This window comes from Mastigoproctus giganteus, chromosome 10, assembly GCF_048544385.1.
Source record: "Mastigoproctus giganteus isolate SK-2022 chromosome 10, ASM4854438v1, whole genome shotgun sequence".
Classification (NCBI taxonomy): domain Eukaryota; kingdom Metazoa; phylum Arthropoda; class Arachnida; order Uropygi; family Thelyphonidae; genus Mastigoproctus; species Mastigoproctus giganteus.
Genome location: NC_143584.1, coordinates 173,289,686 through 173,310,753, shown reverse-complemented (window position 1 = coordinate 173,310,753; position 21,068 = coordinate 173,289,686). Strand labels below are relative to the sequence as shown.

Sequence of the window (21,068 nt, the reverse complement as noted above, 5' to 3'; positions counted from 1 at the left end):
CCTAGTCTTCAAAACAACTAATAACTGAAGAAACAAAAATATCCCGGATATAAATCCATTGACCACATCGTCTACTCTTTCAGAGGTAATAAAGCTGACTGGTTCTGCTCTTGCTAAGAAATTCAATCTGAATGGCATTAGCAGGATCAGAACCAGTCGGTCATCAGTGAGGATATAAATGTCCATTCCACAAAAATGGACATTTATGCGATTTGGTTTTCTCAGTAGTCTCAATTCTGCTACCAACCAAGATGGTAGTAGAACTGAGACTACTGGGAAAACCAAATAGAGCAACATATCATTCAGTGGAATTATAGGGGCAATGGGAATAAATATATATTTAATTAACCAGTGTTATTGGAATCGCAAAGAGGTATATTCCATATTGCTTGAATCCATAGTTTCATCCAGTCACATCTCATTACCGATTCTTCTTCTTAGAAGTAGTCACTTTGGGAGTTGCACTTGGAATCGCTGTCAATCCCACATCGCCAAAACGTATACTATAAATTACCTCAGTAGGTAACTTATCCATCTGTTCCGCAAACTTTTTCCAAGTATTAAGTGATTAATATTAGATTCAACCTCAATTTTAATTCAACTCCACTTGGTGGGGAAGATGTGAAGTTTTCTGAGCAGTGTAATCAGGTAGCCGGGAGGCCTATCGATGATTTATTGAACATTATCCTGTAGAGATAGGGAGGTTATAATCCCGCTGTACAAGGCAATTGTAAGATCATACCTGGAATACCGTTTTCAAGTATGAAAACCTCATTTTAAAAAAGACATCGAGCTTCTTGAAAGAGTCCGAAGACCGGAAACTCTCCTGGTGAGGTCGGCAAAAGGACAACTGTACGAGGAAAGAATACGATTATGTCAGCTATACAGCTTGGCAACCAACACCTCAGAGGTGACCTAATTTAGGTTTATAAGGATCTGAGAGGGCTATACAAATTGTAACAAAAATCGAGTAAAAAGCAACCAACCGAGAACATACCATTTATGCACATCGGCCATATTTCCATTCACTCCTCCAATCAGCGCATATACGCTAACGTGCCAAAAAAAAAAAAAAAAACGCGATAAATAAAGTGGTTCCTGCTTCATTGCCGGTTTATAGCATGGTTCCTATTTCTCTTTGACCATGACGCTGGCCATCTGCCAGTTCTGACAAATACCAGAAGGGTCAGCATTCTAACAGATTAACGTGTATCTCTTGTAAATGCTGTATTAAAGCTTATTGCAGAGATGAGACCATGACAGGAGGAATATCTATGGCCCCATTAAATCTTGCTGTCGTTCACCAATCTCAAGCCAAAGGAGGATTTCTCCAGTGAATCAATCCGGGGTGTTCACTCAGTACAGCATGCAAAATAGATCTCTGACGCTCATTTGTACAAATACAATACACTGCTGTATTGTATCTGTACATTGAGACAAATGGACACTGACCAGTTCTATACATGTATATAATGATGTGACAGAAAAGAGCCCTTTGCCAACAAGTCGTGTGGTTGCCATGGTGGCATTGTTATTCAAGATGTTCACGGAGGATTCTTATAAAACTGGTTCCCAAATGTACACGGCCTCCGGAATCCAATAACGATCAATTACTCGCGTCCCAATTAGCATATTTTTTGTTGTTTTGTTTTGTCGCCCTCCACCAACTCTCCACTTTTTTCGCACCCCTGCTATTTTCAAACCCGTCTCCCTCATTGTCCACTGTACAACGGTACGCAATTGTTGTTACGGTTGAGTGGCTGCATGCGCCGTCACGCGACCTTCCGAAGCGACACGATACGGCAGCGGCAAGGTCCGACATTATGTGCAACCCAAAGCGCTCTTTCCGACATTGATTAGCCGGCGTACCGGAGGTAACCGAAGACAGCCAGCCGGCTTCCTTTTTCTCTCCGTCCCTTGTACGTCTGACCAAAGAGGTGTTTCCCCTCCCTTCTCTCCCCGCAGCCAGCTGTTTAGGGTTTCGTCGTTCGAAACCCTAAACTCCAATTCAAGGTTCGAAACATGGGAAGCACAACGCAAAGCTTTTGCGCAACTCCGCTGTGGGTGAGTATTTCCGTTTCTACTAAAATCGCGCTCGTGCCGTATCGCAAGCCCTTAGGCGGTTGCCGTGTTCGCTCGATAAACGAAGCGGCCTTTGACGGCAGAAGAGAAATAGTAGACATTGCTCGTGCCGTTAAAATTCTGTTATTGGTACACGTAAGGTCACAGTACATTTCGGGTTTTTGGGTACTTTGTATTAATCTTCTGTCTCATTATGCTGATCCATCTCGGTTTACCATTTTAAGCGATGGTTCTGCGTCAATTTGATTTATGTTGGAAGATGCCAGGAGATTTTATATAAGAAAAGATTAGGCACCCTTCAACCTTTCCTTTATGTTGATCGATGTTGGTATTTAAGTAACCAAATTCGTAGTTCACCCTTCCATGGTCAGCTCGTTGGGGTCCAACCAAATCGTAGCTCAATGTACAGAATGTTCATACTTTCTGACTGTGCTAGTATATACTATCAATAATTTTAGTTCGAAATGCAAGAAATGTGTTATATATACAGCTATGCTTTTATCAAACACCCTACCTATTTTCAAATGGAATCGTCTAGAAGTAGATACAATAACACCTGAATAGATCATGGGGTATGTAGTAACACATCATGTGACTTCCTTTTGCCGTTTAATCAAGCATCTGCATCATACTGAGGTGTAGAATTTCAGTACTGTTGGTGAGAATATTTTAAAGGAGACCTCACAAATAAATTCTTTGGTAATTTTGAGTTTAATATTGAACACCTACTTCTTTTGTACTTTGGCATTACAGTTTTATCAGCCTTATCTGAAAATCTTTCCAATTTTAAGATAATCTGTGCTCCCGATTTGGTGCCCATCAATCTACCATTTCTTTAAAATCTATTTTAATTATTATCTAACATCAAATGAAACTGTTCAGTCTTTTAAGGTTATCATAGTTTTGTACTCTTTGATATTTCCTTCCTCAACTTTTAATTTGGAATCTATGAGGATCTTATGAAATCCGCTTTGTACACGTTAAGGATTGATATAAGTGGCCGATAAGGATACAAAAGGCTCTCAGGGTGTGGAGCTTCACTAATCTAAAATACAAGATTGTCTTTGTGACGTCATATCAACGAGATAATTTTTTCATTTTTTTAAATTTCATGTTAAGCAAGAACATTTTTAGGGGTGGGGAGGGCTGTAATATTGTATGAACGTATATAGTTGGAGATCCCAGCTTCAGATGCATGTCATATGACCTGTAATTCACTTTTGTTTCATTTCAGGATCTGGATGTCACGTGGTATACAGACGATCCCGATTTCACCCCGTGCTTCCAAAACACTGTGTTGATATGGATCCCTTATGGATTCCTCTGGTTGGTGGCAACTGCAGAAATTTGGATATCACGTCCATCCCTAAAAAAACAACTGCCTTATTCTTGTCTTAATATAACTAAATTGGTAAGTCTGTTGTTTTCTGGCATTCCTTAGCCATGTTTTTCCTTTTTGGATGTTAAGGGTCTTCTGGATTTTATGTTTTTGTCCAATTCTGCATGTCTATAGTTGATCATCGACAGGTGATCAACTATAAACCTTAAATTTACTATAATACTACTTCTTAATATGCTGTTAAGAAGAAAAATATCTCAATTTGTGTTACCATACCGACATTTCATTTCAGATCGTGACTTTTTTTCTTCTTCTACTGTGTCTATTTGAGTTATATTTTCGGGTGACTCGTCATTTGATATCTTATCACGTTCCAGCAGCCTCCATTTTAGCGTCTGTCATAAAAGTACTCTCATTTGTAAGTATATTAGAGCTTCTTTACCCATTTTTCTCGCAACCTCTGTTATCCGAACTCCAATTATCCGAAGCAACTTTGAAAAATATTGATTTAAATATCAAAGATAGTTAATAAAGTTTTAATAGTAAATTGTCTTTTAATATTTGTATTTCTTTCATCTATTGATTTGCCCGTGTATACGCGTTTTCGTTTTTCAGGTGTTGGTGTTGTTTCTACAAGGGAGAGACATTAAAAGAGGTAAAAGGTCATCCATTATACTTTTCATATTCTGGTTCCTTTTATCTTTGTGTGGGACCATCACATACCATTCAGTTCTGAGGAGAGCATTCCTAGAGGTAAGAGTCCACTTTGCGTTGAATAATATGCAAAATAAATTTTTTGTATAAAATATATTTAATTATATTTTTTTACGATTTGTTTTTATTTCTTCTTTTTCCAGGAGATTTACGTTGTTAGTGAAACTGAGTACATACTTACTGTTTTGAACTATCCTCTCGTTATATGCCAGTTGTTTTTCTCTGGATTCGGTGAAGTATGGTCAGACGAAAAGGTAAATGTGTTTTATTTTTAGCTAAGTTCATTTATAGGCCTAAATTCGCCGGTATTCGATAATCCGGACAGGAATTCTCCATTTAGTTCGGATAATCGAGGCTGTTCTGTAATTCTAAACTATATACTGTATTGCTAATTTCAGTATTTTTTTTTTTTTGCATTACAGACCGAACCCAGTCTTTCAGATGAATCTTTCGTGTCCCGTGTAATATTTGCCTGGGCAGATAAGTGAGTTAATCATTTATTCAATGTAATTTTTGCTCTCATTAGAAAAAATATATTTTTAAAATACCTGGTTTTTTTAATATATATATTTCGAAATGGCATTCGTTAATGTGTTATTTTTTCTTATCAGGTACGTGCTTTATGGATTTCGCCATATTATGAAAAATGAGGACCTTCCTCCTCTACCGGATTATCTCACTTCGGAGACTGCATTTAATAAACTGGATTCCCGATGGCAGAAACAACTGTAAGTAATATATATATATAGAACTCTTCTTGGGTAAACTCAATATGAATTCTAAATCGCACAGAAAGGTATCCATTAGTAGAAAGAATCCCTCCCTGATGAGGCAGTTGTGAGTTAAACAATAGATCATTCCAGTCCAGTTTTGAAAAAAATAAAACGTTAGCTGTTTTCTTTATTGGTAGCTCCACAGAATCCTCTGCACGCAATCATATTCCGTGACCCATTATAGAATACTAGAATTGTATTGTCTGCAATAGGTGGAGTCCGATAAACAAGCTCTATTAGTAAGACAGGTATTTGTACTAAGAGTATCAACCCAATTTTGTTTTGCTTTAAAAGCATGACTCAAGAAGCACAAAAAAAGAACACCGATTCTTAATTTCAGTAACTGACGTACCTTAAATCTATTTAAATAATTTATTCACATTTTTATTTTGAGTTTTTTTCTTGAAGTTCTCTCAGACAATTTTGTTTTTAGTCTCTCTGATGTACAATCTTTCTCTTACAGACATAAGCATTCTTCGTCAGAAGAAACCTCTCCATCGGAAAAGGAGGAAGTTACCATAAAAGCAAAGCAATCGTCGATGGCCTGGTTATTAGCGAGGGCATTTTGGCCTTTGTTAAGTATCGGTGCATTGATGGAACTATTTTTTGGTCTTACCAAGTTACTGCTACCTATTCTTCTTGAGTAAGTGTCATCAAAGAGATGTCTAGAGTTTATTTGTGTACCTTGGTTTTCGGGCCTCTCAATAATAGCAAAATTTAACTTTATTGCAAATGACGTACCTAAGAAGACCTATTAACAAAACCCGAAATACAACCAGAATTTCTCAATTTATTTATATAATCAACGGAAGAATTATACCACTCTTTTATACTCGTATGCCTATTTGTTTCAGTTCCCTCATCCAGTTCGTATCTGGAGATGAACCCATATGGAAAGGTTATGTGTATACGGCAGCCCTCTTTGCATCAACAATAATTTCCAAGCTTTTTGGTACTCATTCCATGTACTATAATATTGCAACGGCCGTCCAGGTTAAAGCAGCCCTTACTTCTTCAATCTACAAGAAGGTCAGCGAAATCAGTAATAGTCAACATTATTTGTGTCTGTTTGGTTGATTCTAATTTGGATTCCAATATTAAAACTTCTTGAATATTTTTAGTTATTTGAAATATTATTGTAAATTTATAATCCTTTACTGTTTTTTCGCAGTCTTTGCGTATCTCCAATATGTCCAGACGTCAATATACCGTTGGAGAATTGGTCAATCTGATGGCTGTAGATTCGGACAGAATATTTCGGGTGATGTTTCATATAAATTTTATCTGGAGTGCACCATTACGTATTATCCTGACAATTGCTTTACTGTGGCAGTATTTGGGACCAGCATGCCTTGCTGGTTTAGCAGTGATGATCTTGGCTATGCCAATCACTGGAATTTTAGCTCGCATAGCCCGTGTTTTACAGGTAACGTTGACAAATATTTATTTATATATCCCTACTTATTTCAGCAAATAAAGAAAACACGAATTCTTGGAAATAAGACATGATTCTTACCAAATAATTTAATTTTTGGTTTGTGTCCTTCTTCCAGGGAAGGCAGATGAAACTAAAAGACTCGCGTCTGAAGTATACGAACGAGATAATGTCAGCGATTAAGGTAAAATTCTGATATTCAGCCATCTTGGAATTTTGGTTTGTTGTCTTCAAATGAATTGTAATATTTGGTAAACGATATTCATTGTTTGCAAGTTGTGGTAATATCCATTTGTAATGTTTTTCTAGTCACTTAAAGTGAGCCCTTTTTTTTCTTAGATTCTGAAGTTGTATGCTTGGGAAATTCCTTTCATGAATCATGTGACCAACATTAGGAAAAAGGAAGTGGCCATTATTAGAAAGTACGCCTTCGTAAATGCTGGAATAACTTTCCTCTGGAGTTGTACTCCTTTTATGGTAAGGACCTAAGAATTTTAATTAAAAAAGATATAATTAAGAAGATTTAAATAACGTTTATTCATAAATCTCAACGATTTTCAGCAAATTTTACTATTTAGTGAAATATTTTATTATCCATTACAATATTCGGTTTATATATTTATAATATAGTATAATATACTATCATAACCACTGATCATTAATTATCTTTTTTTTTAAAGGTGACAATAATATCGTTTGCTACCTTTGTATTGTCTGACGAAAATAATATCCTCGATCCCAGCACGGCATTTGTTTCTCTCACTCTTTTTAACATGTTAAGACAAGCCTTAAAGCAGATTCCTGAAGTAATAAATAGCCTTGTTCAGGTAATTGGATTCTTATTTCAATCTACAGTTTTAAAATAATCTTAACTAAGTTATATGTTGTATATTGCTTGATATCTCATTTGCTGTGTTTAGCAATGAGATATCAAGAATAGAAATCCTAATTGCAGATGGACATAGCAATGATATCTCATTGCTGTGTCCATCTGCAATTAGGATTTCTATTTTTAGAGTTCTATTCCAGTCTTTGAAAACATTATACTTGTATCTATCAAAAACCATATTTGTACAAGAATAATGTGTCTTTGTCCTTGGTAGGTTGACTATGACCAAGCTGTTTGTCCTTTGAGATTCCATTTCGGCATCCAATGGATTTTGTTCTCTTTGAGAGTCCTGCTGTGGTTGTTTTAGGGTTTTAGGAGCATCAGCGACTAAGGCCATATTGCTCCTTGTATACTGTCTGTGTTCTGATTTTTGTTTGCTGGATGAATAACCCCAGTTTCCGGGAGAAAAAACCCACGAGGGCATAAATCTATGCAAGGTGAAGATAATTAAAAGTTTAAATAATTAAATTATTTCTTTTCTTTTTCAGACTAGAGTTTCTCTGCAAAGACTAAACATATTTTTCCACTGTGAGGAACTGGATCCGAACAGGATCGGAAACGATCCACCCAAAGGTTAGATATCGTATCTGTAGCGATATTTTTGAAAAAATATTATTAATAATGACAGCATTGACTTAATACAATCGATTTTGTTTCTATTTATTTATTTATTTTTAATAATAACTTGTAGAAATGGCCATCTCGGTCGAAGGAGCAACTTTTTCATGGTCGCTGGACCAGTCTCCAACCCTTAAAAACATCAATTTAAATGTACGAAAAGGAAAACTCATTGCAATAGTGGGTCAAGTTGGTACAGGGAAATCTTCTCTCCTGTCTGCTATTCTAGGAGACATGTATAAACTAGGTGGAACAGTGAACATCCAGGTAGGAAAACACGAAGTTCAATGCACTCGATATTAAAGACAATGTCTGATAAAGTGAACCAGTAGATCAATGAATTATCTGTTCCATTTCTAGGGCAAGGTGGCCTACACACCACAACAAGCGTGGATCCAGAATGCCACATTCAAACAAAATATACTCTTCGTAAAAAGCTATCACGACGCCATCTACCAAAAGGCATTGGATGGATGCTGTCTACGTCCTGATTTGAAGGTGTTACCTGCTGGGGATATGACAGAGATTGGGGAAAAGGTAAAATTTTTAAAATGTACCAGTAAAGATGAAATGAAGATTATAAGAGAAATTGATAACATATTGAGAATAAACTAATTATTTCAGGGAGTTAATCTTAGTGGTGGACAGAAACAGCGCGTTAGTCTTGCTCGAGCTATCTATCAAGATGCTGACGTTTATCTCATGGATGATCCATTGAGTGCGGTGGATTCCCACGTAGGAAAACATATCTTCAAACATATCATCGGTCCTGAGGGAATGCTACGTCGTAAGGTAGGTCAGCTTAAGTATATTGTGAATATTCAACCTGTAACGATTGTTTCTCATAAATTTCTTATCCCGATCTACAAGGTGTTTAATAAACTGTGGGCCATACTTTCAGGATAGAATCAGCACCTGAAAAACGATGAAAAAAATTTCGTATAAAACATAAGTCCGAAATCTTTTCGTTTATGAGCTACAGCTCTTTCTGTTTTCAGGAAATTGTCGCGAACGACGGAGCTAACAGACGTCCAGCGCGAAATGATAATAGCATGCCACATCAGTACATTTCAACGGCATTGGGATCCCTAAGTTGACGATTGGTGATGTTGATCTGCAAATGGAAGCGGACTGGTGTTGAAACCGTCACGAAATGGCTCGGAAAACCGCTGAAGCTAACAGAACGTGACAGGAGAGCCCTGCAGAGAATCATCCGCTTGGAACGCAGGTCGACGTTGTCGCAACATGCACGGAACATCAGTGGGATGATTCAGATATATGTCACCACCAGTACAATGATCACGACGCTGCTTGATATTGATTACCATGGTCATGCAGCCATTCAAAACCCACTAATCACCCAGACTTATGCCAGACGCCTTCTAGTTTGCTGTAAGGCCTGCAGTTCTTGTACTGCAGAACAATGGAAAATGTGCTTTGGAGTGACAAGTCACGGTATATGGTCTACAAGATTGACGGTCGTGCCTGGGTGTGGCGCATTGCCCGTGAAAGCTACCCAAAACAATCAATGGTCCCAGATCAACCCATGAAAAACAGCTCCAGTCCATCACGCTATCTCTGGGGTAGCTTTCACGACCTTCCTCAATGTGCTGTCACAATGCAATACTGTTCAGGAGGTCCTGACAGATCTCTGTGTCAGCAGGACAACACTCCGTGTCATACAGCTCGCGTCAAAGATTGGATTGACGACATTCGCGTCGAAATAGCAGGACTGGCCAGCACAGAGCCTGACCTCAATCCTATAGCGAACTTCTGTGTTGAATTGGATCATCGGGTGCTTGCGAGGAGAGACTGCCTAAAAATCCCAGGTGGTCACCGTTTTGAAGGCCAAATGGTGGGATATATCGGAAGACATTTACAAAAAAAAAAAAAAAAACCTGGTGAAGAATGTTCTACAAAGACTGTGGCAAAAGCTAAAGATTTCAGCACAAGTTACACACTGAGTGATCACTGAATTATGACCACCTACCTAATACTTCGTAGGACCTCCTTTTGCCCTCCGTACAGCAGCTATCCGACGTGGCATTGATTCAACAAGATGTCGGAAGCGTCCGGGAAGTATGGCTAACCAAGCTGTGCGTAATGCGGTCAGCAATGCAGGTATGAAGGTGATTGGTGTATCCAGACGTCTGATATGCCTGCCCGCATTACACACAGCTTGGTTGGACTTCCCGAATGCTTCCAACAACTCGATATGCTGGAAGTCAGAACTGTGTTCCTTAAACCATTCCCGCACATCATTGCCCGATGGCTCGGCGCATTGTCATCTTGGAAGACACCATCGTCATTCGGGAAAAAGTGTAACATAGCGGGGTGTACACAGTCAGCAAGCAGTTGACGATAGCGGAGACCACTGATACGTTGTTCCACATGCACCAGGGTCCAGATTCCTGCCAGTGAAACATACCCCACACTATACAACTGCTTCCACCGATCTGCACTTTTGATACCATGCATGATGGGTGAAGAGCCTCATGTAGTTGACGCCAAATCCGTACACGACCATCCAGTGTGGAGTAAAATGTAAAGTGTATTTAGGGTCATACAAGCACCAAGCGTTTCTCCCATCTCCGCGTTGATGGGTGTGCCAGTTTGCTGGAAATGCCAGAGATTTAAAAGTGTATGGATATTGTACACGTGTAGCATCATGTACCGTTGTTCATCTGGTCATTTAGCCGCTGGACCCCTGCTGAGGCCCAACGTTGCCCCACTTTGGCCCCGTGGAGGCAGACCAGATACACCAGTATTAAAATTATTAGGTCCTGCCACGTAATTCCCTTAGATTTCAGTGGCTAGGACCTATAAAAAAAAAAGTGCACATATACATACATACAAAAATGCATATACATACACATCGATTGATATAGGTTAGTTCGCGTGGTGAAGGCGCTAGAATGAGAAGACGAGAGTTTTGGGCGAAATTTATTTTGATGGTTAAATTTGGATTGTGTGGGACTTTCGCTTGCGTATAGTTAGAGTGGGGGAGGGAGACTGAAGTTGGGGGGATATATTCAGAAAAAAGTTTCCGATAGGGAAGGTAGCTCCAGCTTGCAGTGGGGCATACCCATGCCTCACCAGAAAGAAGAGAAGGGTGGTGGGGGTTGCAGGAGATGGCAAGCCGTCTCCCTCCCCCACCGGGAAAGGGGAGTAATAGTGGGCCAGACAAGGGAGCTGACCCAGATCGCTAATAGGGCGCGAACGCTTGTGGCTGCGAAATGGTCGTCTATCATCAGTGGCCTACCATCCAGGGCTAATGGAACTCGTTCAGGCTTTCTTGTCAAGTTCCTACAACGACTGTGCTGGTTCTTCTTCATTTTTTGGTGAGAGTCACTCATGGGACTGAGTCCCGTCCGTGTGTCAGTTGGGAAGGATTTTCATCAGGATTGAAGGTCCAATCATGTCCATTTGGTGTCTGTGCAGAGCGACAGCTGCTTGGTCGTTAGTCTTTATAGATTGGACAACGCCCCAGTTGTGGGTTAAAAGAGTCAGATCTTTACGATCACTGTTTGCGGGATCTGTTCTCGCCATAGTGGCAGTCTTTACATGTTCATTTCTGTGCTTTGGTCCCAACCTGGGTATGTACAGTCATTTGCACGCTATAGGTTGGACTTGTCTTTGGTAGTCGTGGTTTTTCCGTGGGCCCTATGGCCTGTCCGGGAGTGAAAGTCGGGATGTTTGGATTCAGTCACAATGGGGAAATAGGGATTCGAGGCTCCTGTTTTTGTTCTGCTGGTTATTGAGCAGGTCAGTGCGGCTTGGTGTGGTCGTAAAAGCAGTGAGCTATGTTGGTTCTGGTTGCTCAGGGTTTGCTGGCGGTGGGAGGGTTTGCCGTCTGGCGTAGAAGCTCTGGGCAAATTTAGAGAATTGCTTGTAATTTGCTTCATTCTCTAGTAGATAATGCTTCTGGTTTTTGGGGTTGAATTGTATCTGTGTGATCAGGTGTCCACGTAGATCTTCATAGTGTTCACATTCATGCATTATGTGGTCCCATGTCTCCAGGGAGCCACACGCGCACATGGGATTATCTGTGATGCCAAGGAGGTTCAGTTTGTTGCGAATCGCTCTGTGTCCTGTGAGGAGGTAAGTAGTGTAGTGTCCGGGGTGAACCATTGCGGATATTGTGGGTAGACCTGTTGGAGATTAGGTAGAAACTTTCGAGTTATTTCACCTTTGGTTGAGCAGTCCAACGTTGCTGCCAGATTGTTTGTAGGTATGTTTCCAGTCTTTTCTTCTCTACCTGTCTGTTATTTATCGGATCTGTGGTAAGGTCTAGATACGTTGTGGCTTTTCCACGCCTGAGTTGCTGCTGCATTCCTGTGCGGATTACTTCCAAGTCGAGAGGCAAGGTTCCCGTGATAACTTGCAGTGCATGTGTTGATACTGTATTGCATGCTCGGGTGATGGTTAGGAGGATCGGTCTGTGTATTATTTCCAATCGTCGACGATTCACCACTGTTGAGGCCTTTTGATACCAGGCGCCGGAGGCATATGTAATTGCTGGGATGATGGCTGCCTTGTACGTGACTCATCCGATCAGCACACCTTCCAGTCTTCTAATGTCCAACTTGCATGCTCTTTGCACCAGGCGAGTCTTTTACGCCGATGAACCTTGGTTAGGAGAGGATGCCGTAGGGGTCGTCTGCTGGTATAGCCCATACGTGCGAGCGTGCGACACATGGTCATGCCAGATATTGTTCCGGGTTGGCCCTTGTTGTATTGGGGAGTCAACCCTCCAACAGTGTTGCGCCTGTACGAGTCGTGGGACCCAGCGCTCACCTCTAACATCCACCTTTCGCTGACCTTTGCAGTTTTGTCGTCGGGTCGTTGTGTGACCATTTTGACGCCAGTCCTGGTATACTTTGACTACGGTGGCTCTCGAACATTCCACCACTTCAGCCGTTTGGGAAATCGAGGCAACAGTCGTCGAGCACACACAATCTGTCCTTTATCAAAGTCCGATGATAAATCCTTCCTTTTACCCATCACACTCGGAATTTTACTACCTACTGAACAATGACACCTTATCTATGCTACGTAGGTCGACTAACTGCGCACTCTCGTATCTCACGTGGTCAACGGGTCGCATTCAGTTTTTATAGGGGTGGTCATAATTCAGTGATCACTCAGTGTATGTATTATGACTGTAAATTGCGTGTGTTCTCTGATCGATTTGTCTGTTTTCTGGACGAAAAAACCCCAATTTCTGGGGGAGGAGCATTGCTATCTACGCGTGAGACCGACTAACTCAGCCACGTAGTGAAAAGAGCCCACTAAAGTTCCTCGTGTCATTGACGGGATTCGAACCCGGTGTGGGGAGGACGGTGACGATACCACTGTGCTACCGCGCAGACTCCTTCATGTGGACATTTTTTCATTTCCATTTATTTGTACACAATTATTATTACATATATATACACACAATACTTACAAGAAGATATATATGTATATATACAGTTTTATATAAATTAACATTCTCGTTACACATATAAGCATTTATATTTGACCACCTGGTGCATTGCGTACGTGTATCCCAGAATAGAGGGTGGAAAAAGGCCCATCTCCACCCATTTTGGCATAGAACCTCTACAAAGATAGCCTAAAAACATGTGTGAGGTATGGTACCACCGCCAATTCAAGGCAGCGGGGACAGCTGCCTTGTATTGGCGGTGGTACAATACCTCAGGTACAATACCCCCGGGTCTAAAGAAGGGCACCGGGCAGCTGCTGCCCGGTGTCCTTCCCTAGACCCGGGTTGACGTTATCTGTTTGTGCCGAATGCACAAGTCCCGCACCCACCGGATGTAGTGAAACACCAGTGGGTGTCGACAAGTGAATTACTAGTGGAGAACTTTCACAAATTATCCTCACTGCCACCGAGAAACAGTAATTATTATATTAAACAGATATAACTTCATGTGAACAGCATTGCCTAGAGGAATTGAAGAGCGTTGCCATTGTGGAGCAAAACAGCTTTTAAACTTAGCTTTGATGAGTCTATGAATAGTCTCCAGTCCTCCACATTCAAAGCTGTCATCAAACCATTGACATCACAGCAGGCAACAAGGTTGTTTTCACTTTAAAAATATGGAGTCAAAGCATTGTGCCTGCTCCTGTATACACTGATGACACCTTGACATTTGGTTGCAACTGTCAAGGTGTCAGTGTAGGAACCTTGTTCCCAGAATTTTTCTTTCGATAGATCTAGGTCTCGAAATAGATCACTTAGTTTACCTCGAGTGATTCTGTGTGACTCATTCGGCGACTCAGGTTCTGGCACAAAGTATCCTGCGATGTTGAAGGCCCAGGTTGACTAACATTCCTCACAGTTCCCATCTTCATCAGACTCCAAAGTGTAATCTTCTGTAGGGTGAGGTACAGGCAAACCATCCCCATGTGTCACTTATCGAATAGTTGACGGGACGTTGAGGTATTACACAGTCTACTTCCTTTTTTTTGACATGCCATGTTTAAGAGGAGGTACCATGCAGAAATAACAGTCATTTATATGATTTTAAGGCTCCCTCCAAATCATTGGGATGGTAAAAAGCATTGAACGTCCTTTGTTATTCAACCATCCATGGAGATTTACAGCACATGTGTTGCAGCAAATATGAAGTGCCCAGGGTTTGTCTTCATCCCCTACCTTACAGCCAAAATAATGGTAGTAGGCTGTCTTCACAAGTGGAGTAAATCGACGTTTCTGAATGGAAAATGTCGCATCACCACCCACAGTTTTGCCAACCTATCTATTCTCTAGACTCCAAAATTCCCTAGCATTCACCAAAAATATTTCCCTAAATCACAAGAGGGCCTTTATCGTGGAACCGAGAGCTAACTGAGAGTTTTAATTTTATATTCGTTTTTCCCATGCTGAAATTAAGAAGAATTGACTATTTTGGTGTTGACCAATGATATTAACGGTAGATAAATGTATAACATTCTGTAATCTTAACATCATCCACTGAAGAATTTAACGTTTGTCGCATGGCTAAGACATCCTTTGTAATATGAAAGTTTTAGGACTACTAAATACCATTTAAGAAACTCTTTTAATCTAACCGAGTTTATTTTACTTTTGTTTTCTTGTAGACTAGGGTTTTGGTTACTCACAATCTGTCTGTGCTGTCAGAGGTTGACTCAATAGTTGTGATGAAGGATGGTAAAATTACCGATACTGGAACCTACAGACAGCTGCTGGCTAGGAAATCTTTGTCTTCCGAGTTCTTTCTGGAGGAAAGTGACTATGACAGCGAGCCGGACAACGATGAAGATCAAAAGAGGTTAGCGCAGAAATGAATTTCTTGGATTTAATCTTAATCACATCCTTTGACCCTGTGATTCAGTTTCTTCGTTAATTCCAACTATGGTGTTTTTAAACAGAACATAAAATTCAGAGCTGTGGTTAGACAAGCTGAGGTCTCCCTCAGTCAATATATTGTTTAAACTATTTTTAAATATTTAAAGCTATTTTAAATCTGTTACTCCGCAATCCATCGTTTTAATATAAAACTCTCTAATTGCTAGCCCCAGCATAACCTCACAACTGTCTTCAGAGGAAGCTGAAGAGTTAAAAGAAATAAGGAGACGCAGACCACTCAGCAGACAGGCTTCATCGGCACTTTCGCGTTCGAAATCAGTAGAAGAAGGCACAACAGCAACAATACAGAAAGCTACGCTTGTAGAGGAAGAAAAGATGGTGGAAGGAAAGGTAAGAGATCATGAAATAAATGCTTAGCATACGAGGCCTGATCAAAAGGTCCAAGACTTTCTTTTTAAAAAGCAATCCCCTTCGAAATATTTCTACCACGATGATATGCACGTATCAATGTTCCTACCACTTCTGGAAGCATCGCTGGAAGTCTTTAATTGTTAGCCGAATGAGTTCCGTTGTCCCATTCCGTTGGGTGTTTGGACTTCGTCATTAAGTTAAAATTTGGGACGAACGCCCAAATTTTATTAAGATGTGTAATTTAGTCCAACCTAATCATTTAGTCCAAAGGCTCCAACCTAATCATCACCTTGTCCCTCTACTTCCACCGCTTCCTTTGTAATAAATAAAATCTTCGAAATTTTTGAGCAGATTTCGTATGGCTAAAGCAATCTTATTTAATTAGAGTTTTAGGACCAACGTATTAATTAAAACAGCTCCTTTCTTTAACCACTTATTCTTCATTTTTCAAACAGGTTTCGGCCTCAGTGTACATGAAATACATTAGGAATGCAAGTATCCGCTTGGCCATTGCTACAGTGATAGGCTATATTGGCTATCAAGTATTAGAGGTAATTGTTTTTAAATAGAATTCATGATTATAATTGGATAAGGTAATCCTGGAAATAATCTTAAAGTTAAAAATGTCAATATATGCATTTAAACTTAGATTTTTTCTCTCTTATTCGTAGATATTATCCAGTTTATGGCTAAGCGAATGGACAGAAGACAATCCATTACCGGATGGCTCCCAAGATATCCCGTTAAGGAATCTTCGCATTTCTGTGTACGGTGTATTTGGCATTGGAAAAGGTTTGTAAGGCAGGCAAGGATTGCTTGGTGAAAATAGGAAATTCTTACTATCCCTTTTCCCTAGTGGAAAGTATTTGAAACAAAGAACTTCCCATATTTATGGTGATAATCAAAAGCTATGGTCATGATTATAAACGTTTGCTCCACTTTGGGCAACTTTGTATTTGCTTTTCGGCTATTAAACGAATCCATGTCACTTCTTACAAAGTAGAGGCTTGGTTCAGGGCCGGATTTATATATAAGCTAAACAAGCTACAGCTTAGGGCCTCGCATTAAAAGGGGCCTCGCTCCATCTTAAAAAATCCCTTTTTAATATTGTCTCAGGGTCACAAGTTTAAATCCGACCCTGGCTCAGTTTCTAATATTTTGGATAGCTAGTGTAACTTCTTTGAATAATTTAAATTTAATATTTATTTGAATGACTTACTGTTTTAATTAATATTTTCCAGGTATATTTGTATTCTTTGGAGCGATTATGCTGGCGTTTGCTTCTACACGAGCTTCCAATCTTTTTCACCAGGGGATGTTACTGTCAATATTGCGATCTCCTATGTCATTTTTTGACACTACGCCGCTAGGAAGAATGCTGAACAGGCAAGTATGAATCAAAATGTACCAAAATCTTCTCCGATTCACTATGGGGTGGTTGCTTTGATCAAAATTGGGGATTTTCTTTTTCGAACTCTTTCAGATTTGGGAAGGACACGGATATTATTGATGTGAATGTCCCAACTACTGCTGACACGTGGATTTTCAACTTCCTAGGTGTACTGGGATCTTTTATCATAATCTGTGTATCCAACCGTATCTTTATTGGAGCCTTGGTGCCAATTTGTATTATTTATTATTGCGTGATGGTAAGTTGGCTTTGAGTATTGTTTTGTAAGTTTTAGTCCCTCGTAGGGCGTTTTAAAGATATTTTCTTTTTTTCAACCAGTAACAAAGGTTGTTTTGTCCCTCTAGTTCTATTATTATCATTAATATTTAAATAACATAAAACTAAACAGACTCTTGCTACTTATTGTATTATGATCATCGCATACTAAACCCCACAGTTTAATGGTTACGGTTTTCGATTTCAGAATCTTAATTACTTCTTTTAATGACTTTTATCTTCTTTAGAAACTGTACATAGTATCCTCAAGACAGCTGAGACGTCTGGAATCTGTAACCAGATCGCCCGTCTATAGCCACTTCTCAGAGTCCATCCAAGGCACGTGCACCATTCGGGCTTATTCTGTTGAAAAAGAATTCGTGAAGATGTCAGATGATAAAGTCGATATGAACTTCAAATCTCTCTTTCTGAACGTGTCCCTGAACAGGTAAATATCTGAGTAACAATGGTAGAGAGCCAGGGCCGGCTGTAGGGTAAATAATACACTGGGCGAGTGGTTCTATTGTGCAACCTATTCCACTTTATAAAAAAATCTTTTGGTGTAATATAGATAAAAAATTATTAGGGACCACCCTAAAGCCGGCCTTGGGTACTTCCTCCATGGTTGATAATCAAACAGTGAATAATCAAATTATTCTAATTAGTGATCCTTTATGGTGATTATGGCAAAAATATTTCTCATATATATCCCTATAATTGTAATCCATTAGCTTTTTTTCCACTAGGTGGCTCTCGGTACGCGTTGATTTTCTTGGAGCTTTAATAGTACTTATGACAGCTTTAATGGCAGTTCTTGGCAGGGGCGTTATAGAAGCTGGTCTGGTAGGATTGGCTGTGTCCTATGCCATCAACGTAAGTTTTGAATAAATGCCAATAAACAATAGGCATAAGAACTGGTGTTTTATAAGAACTTTTAGTAACATCAGTTGTACTAAAACGCCAGAATTTAAAATATGATTGTATTTGTGTTTGCTCTTAGGTTACTGATGCTTTGGCTTGGCTGGTTCGGCTGTCTACGATGCTGGAAACTCAACTGGTTTCAGTGGAGAGAGTTGATGAATACTCACGCCTTAAGCCTGAGGTAAAAGTTTCTTCTGTAATTCTTTTAGCTTTGTTTTGTTAATACATTTGTAGCTAAATTCTTTGGAAAAATTCAAAAAGTGTCTCAAACCATTGTTATACTTGCTGTACCGAAGATTTATTGGGCAATGCAGTACACACTATCCTTCAACGTAGATGGAAACATCAGTCGAAGTATAATTAATTTCGGAGGTCATGTGGAAGGTAGGCATTTTGAGGGCACAGTAGACCTGGATATTTCCGAAGGGGTGTTGTAGTAGGATGCCACATACTGCGTTCCTTCTTTTTTCTTTGGAAGAATACAACTAATTTGTAGAATTAAAATACTTTAAGCAATGTATGAGAAATGCATCCATCTCTAAAAATGGATCGTTGTCATTAAAAATGCAATGCTATTTCATTACAGTTTCAAGAGTTACCATTTTAAGTCCACAAGAACTTACGAGGACCATTTAAGAAGTTTCTTATATGTGAGATTGGCTAACTACGGCCCAGAGGCTTTTAAAGATAGAATGACCAATTTTCCCTTTCGAATCCTGGGACAAATGGCCTCAACTTAATCTATATGGAAAATAAGCCACATACCATTCTGTGTATCCAAGGAGAGAATTAAATAATCATTTTTCTAATTATGATGTCCTTTGTATTGAAAGATAATCTGTCATTTATTTCACATGTTATTTATTTGTTATTTGGTTTTTTTTTTTTTAGGAGCATTAGCAACTAAGGCCATATTGCTCCGTGGATATGCGGTGGTCATTTCCTGACCTTTCCGCATTTGGTGGTCACGGGCTCGAACCACGGTCTGATCAAGAAGCGCGTGCTACCCAATGCTGCTCCTGCCCACGGAGGCACCTTCAAAAAGATGTGACATTAGCTAAATAGGAGATCAATTTTTCAGGCAAAAGTAGAAAATACAGACACTACAGATTCGTTACTGCTGACACAATTCGACTACTTCTATAAGTTTCAATGATCTTTCAGAACACTTTTTTTTCCTAGGCTCCTTGGGAAATATGGGACAAAAAGCCAAGTTCATTTTGGCCAAATGATGGTGCTATTTTCTTCAACAATTACAGCACCCGCTATCGAAGTGGACTGGATTTGGTGCTGAAGAATATCGATCTGGACATCGCTCCTTGTGAAAAGGTAAGATCTTTTTTTTAATCATCTAAAATCCCACGCAGACTTACTAGATTTGTGACCACAGAAATCAAGTGCAATTTCCCAATGATTTGAACCTAAACGGATCGTTTCAGATAGGCATTGTCGGACGTACTGGAGCTGGAAAATCTTCTCTCACACTATCCCTATTCAGAATGATAGAACCAACAGAGGGCAGTGTTGTAATAGATGACGTCAACGTTGTGGAAATTGGCCTTCATGATTTACGATCAAAGTTAACAATTATACCTCAGGTAGGTCATGGTTTCCATGGAAAACCGATGAGCATTTACTGAACGTTGTGGTAGCAACCCATTAATCAACCTGCCATCTTTTTTCACCACTATTTCTTCTCTTTTTTTCTCCAGGAACCAGTTCTTTTTACTGGCACATTACGGATGAACCTTGACCCGAATAATGAGTATACCGATGAGGATTTGTGGGTTGCTTTGGACCACTCCCACCTTAAGAATTTTGTGTCGTCTTTAAGCGAAGGACTGCATCATAAGATAGAAGAAGGGGGAGAAAATTTGAGGTATGTAGCTTGGCAGTTGTGACGTTTATTTCTGGGTTATGATTTTCAGCTTTCGAATATGAGTCGAAATTCTTTGTTTTCTCAAGTGTCGGACAGCGACAGCTGGTGTGCTTAGCCAGGGCGCTGCTGAAGAAAACGAAAATCCTTGTCCTCGATGAAGCGACGGCTGCGGTTGATATGGAAACGGACAGACTCATTCAACACACGATACGGACGGAGTTCGAAGACTGCACGGTGGTTACCATTGCTCATCGTCTCCACACGATACTAGACAGTGACAGGTAGGTAGCGCTGTTAAATTATGTTTTTGGTAAGAAAGGAAGGCCCTTTATTGGATTGTCTTAATGCGCTAGTCTAACGCTGTTCATTGGAAAGAGTTCGAATAAGAATCTTTGATGGATTGGAATGTCATTGAATTAAAATCTTTGATGGATTGAAATTGTAAACATTTTCTGTGCGTTTAATGATTTGTTTTTTCTTCCTTTTATTACAGAATCATCGTAATGAGTGAAGGAAAGATTGTAGAGATTGGAAACCTTCAGCAACTCCTGGACAACACTGAAACCGAATTTTACTCTATGGCGAAAGATGCTGGTCTTGTATGATATGATGAAATTAAATCAATTTTGTAATTAATGGAATAAATTTATTTTATTTAAGAAACTGATGTCGAATGCATGGTCTGATTGAAGTTTTATTTGTGTTAGATATCGAAACCTTTATCGTGGCAGTATCATTTTAGGAGGATTAAGTTCAAATACCTAATCGCCAGATGCAAAATCTCCAATTAATCTATTCCATCTCATCTACATCATGGAAACCATACGAGTTTGCAATAACTTCTATCTTCAATTCAACTGCACAGAAATTCGACTGATACGTCTTCGCACTAATACTAAGATGTAAATTCCTGTGGTGTTGTTTAGTATGTCAAGAACAATAATGAACACTTTGTAAACAACAGCCTTTATATATAACATTTAACTTTTTTTTTACATAATT

General features: G+C 39.6%; 1 protein-coding gene across 1 annotated transcript; it reads left to right on the top strand.

Annotated features, from left to right (window-relative positions):
- The first annotated feature begins 1,828 nt into the window (after positions 1-1,828).
- Positions 1,829-20,678, top strand: LOC150079533 (ATP-binding cassette sub-family C member 1-like). The gene is made up of 31 exons (XM_090383408.1): positions 1,829-2,064; positions 3,317-3,493; positions 3,714-3,839; positions 4,037-4,174; positions 4,279-4,389; positions 4,558-4,619; positions 4,747-4,863; positions 5,372-5,551; positions 5,763-5,937; positions 6,080-6,334; positions 6,462-6,527; positions 6,683-6,820; positions 7,024-7,170; positions 7,721-7,805; positions 7,924-8,117; positions 8,211-8,387; positions 8,475-8,642; positions 14,961-15,151; positions 15,396-15,579; positions 16,056-16,151; positions 16,272-16,392; positions 16,842-16,986; positions 17,084-17,249; positions 17,515-17,714; positions 18,013-18,139; positions 18,267-18,368; positions 19,370-19,516; positions 19,627-19,785; positions 19,900-20,066; positions 20,153-20,347; positions 20,560-20,678. Exons 1-31 carry the CDS (start codon positions 2,023-2,025, stop codon positions 20,669-20,671), a joined length of 4,470 nt encoding a protein of 1,489 aa, XP_090239534.1. The 5' UTR covers positions 1,829-2,022; the 3' UTR covers positions 20,672-20,678.
- The last annotated feature ends 390 nt before the right edge of the window (positions 20,679-21,068 follow it).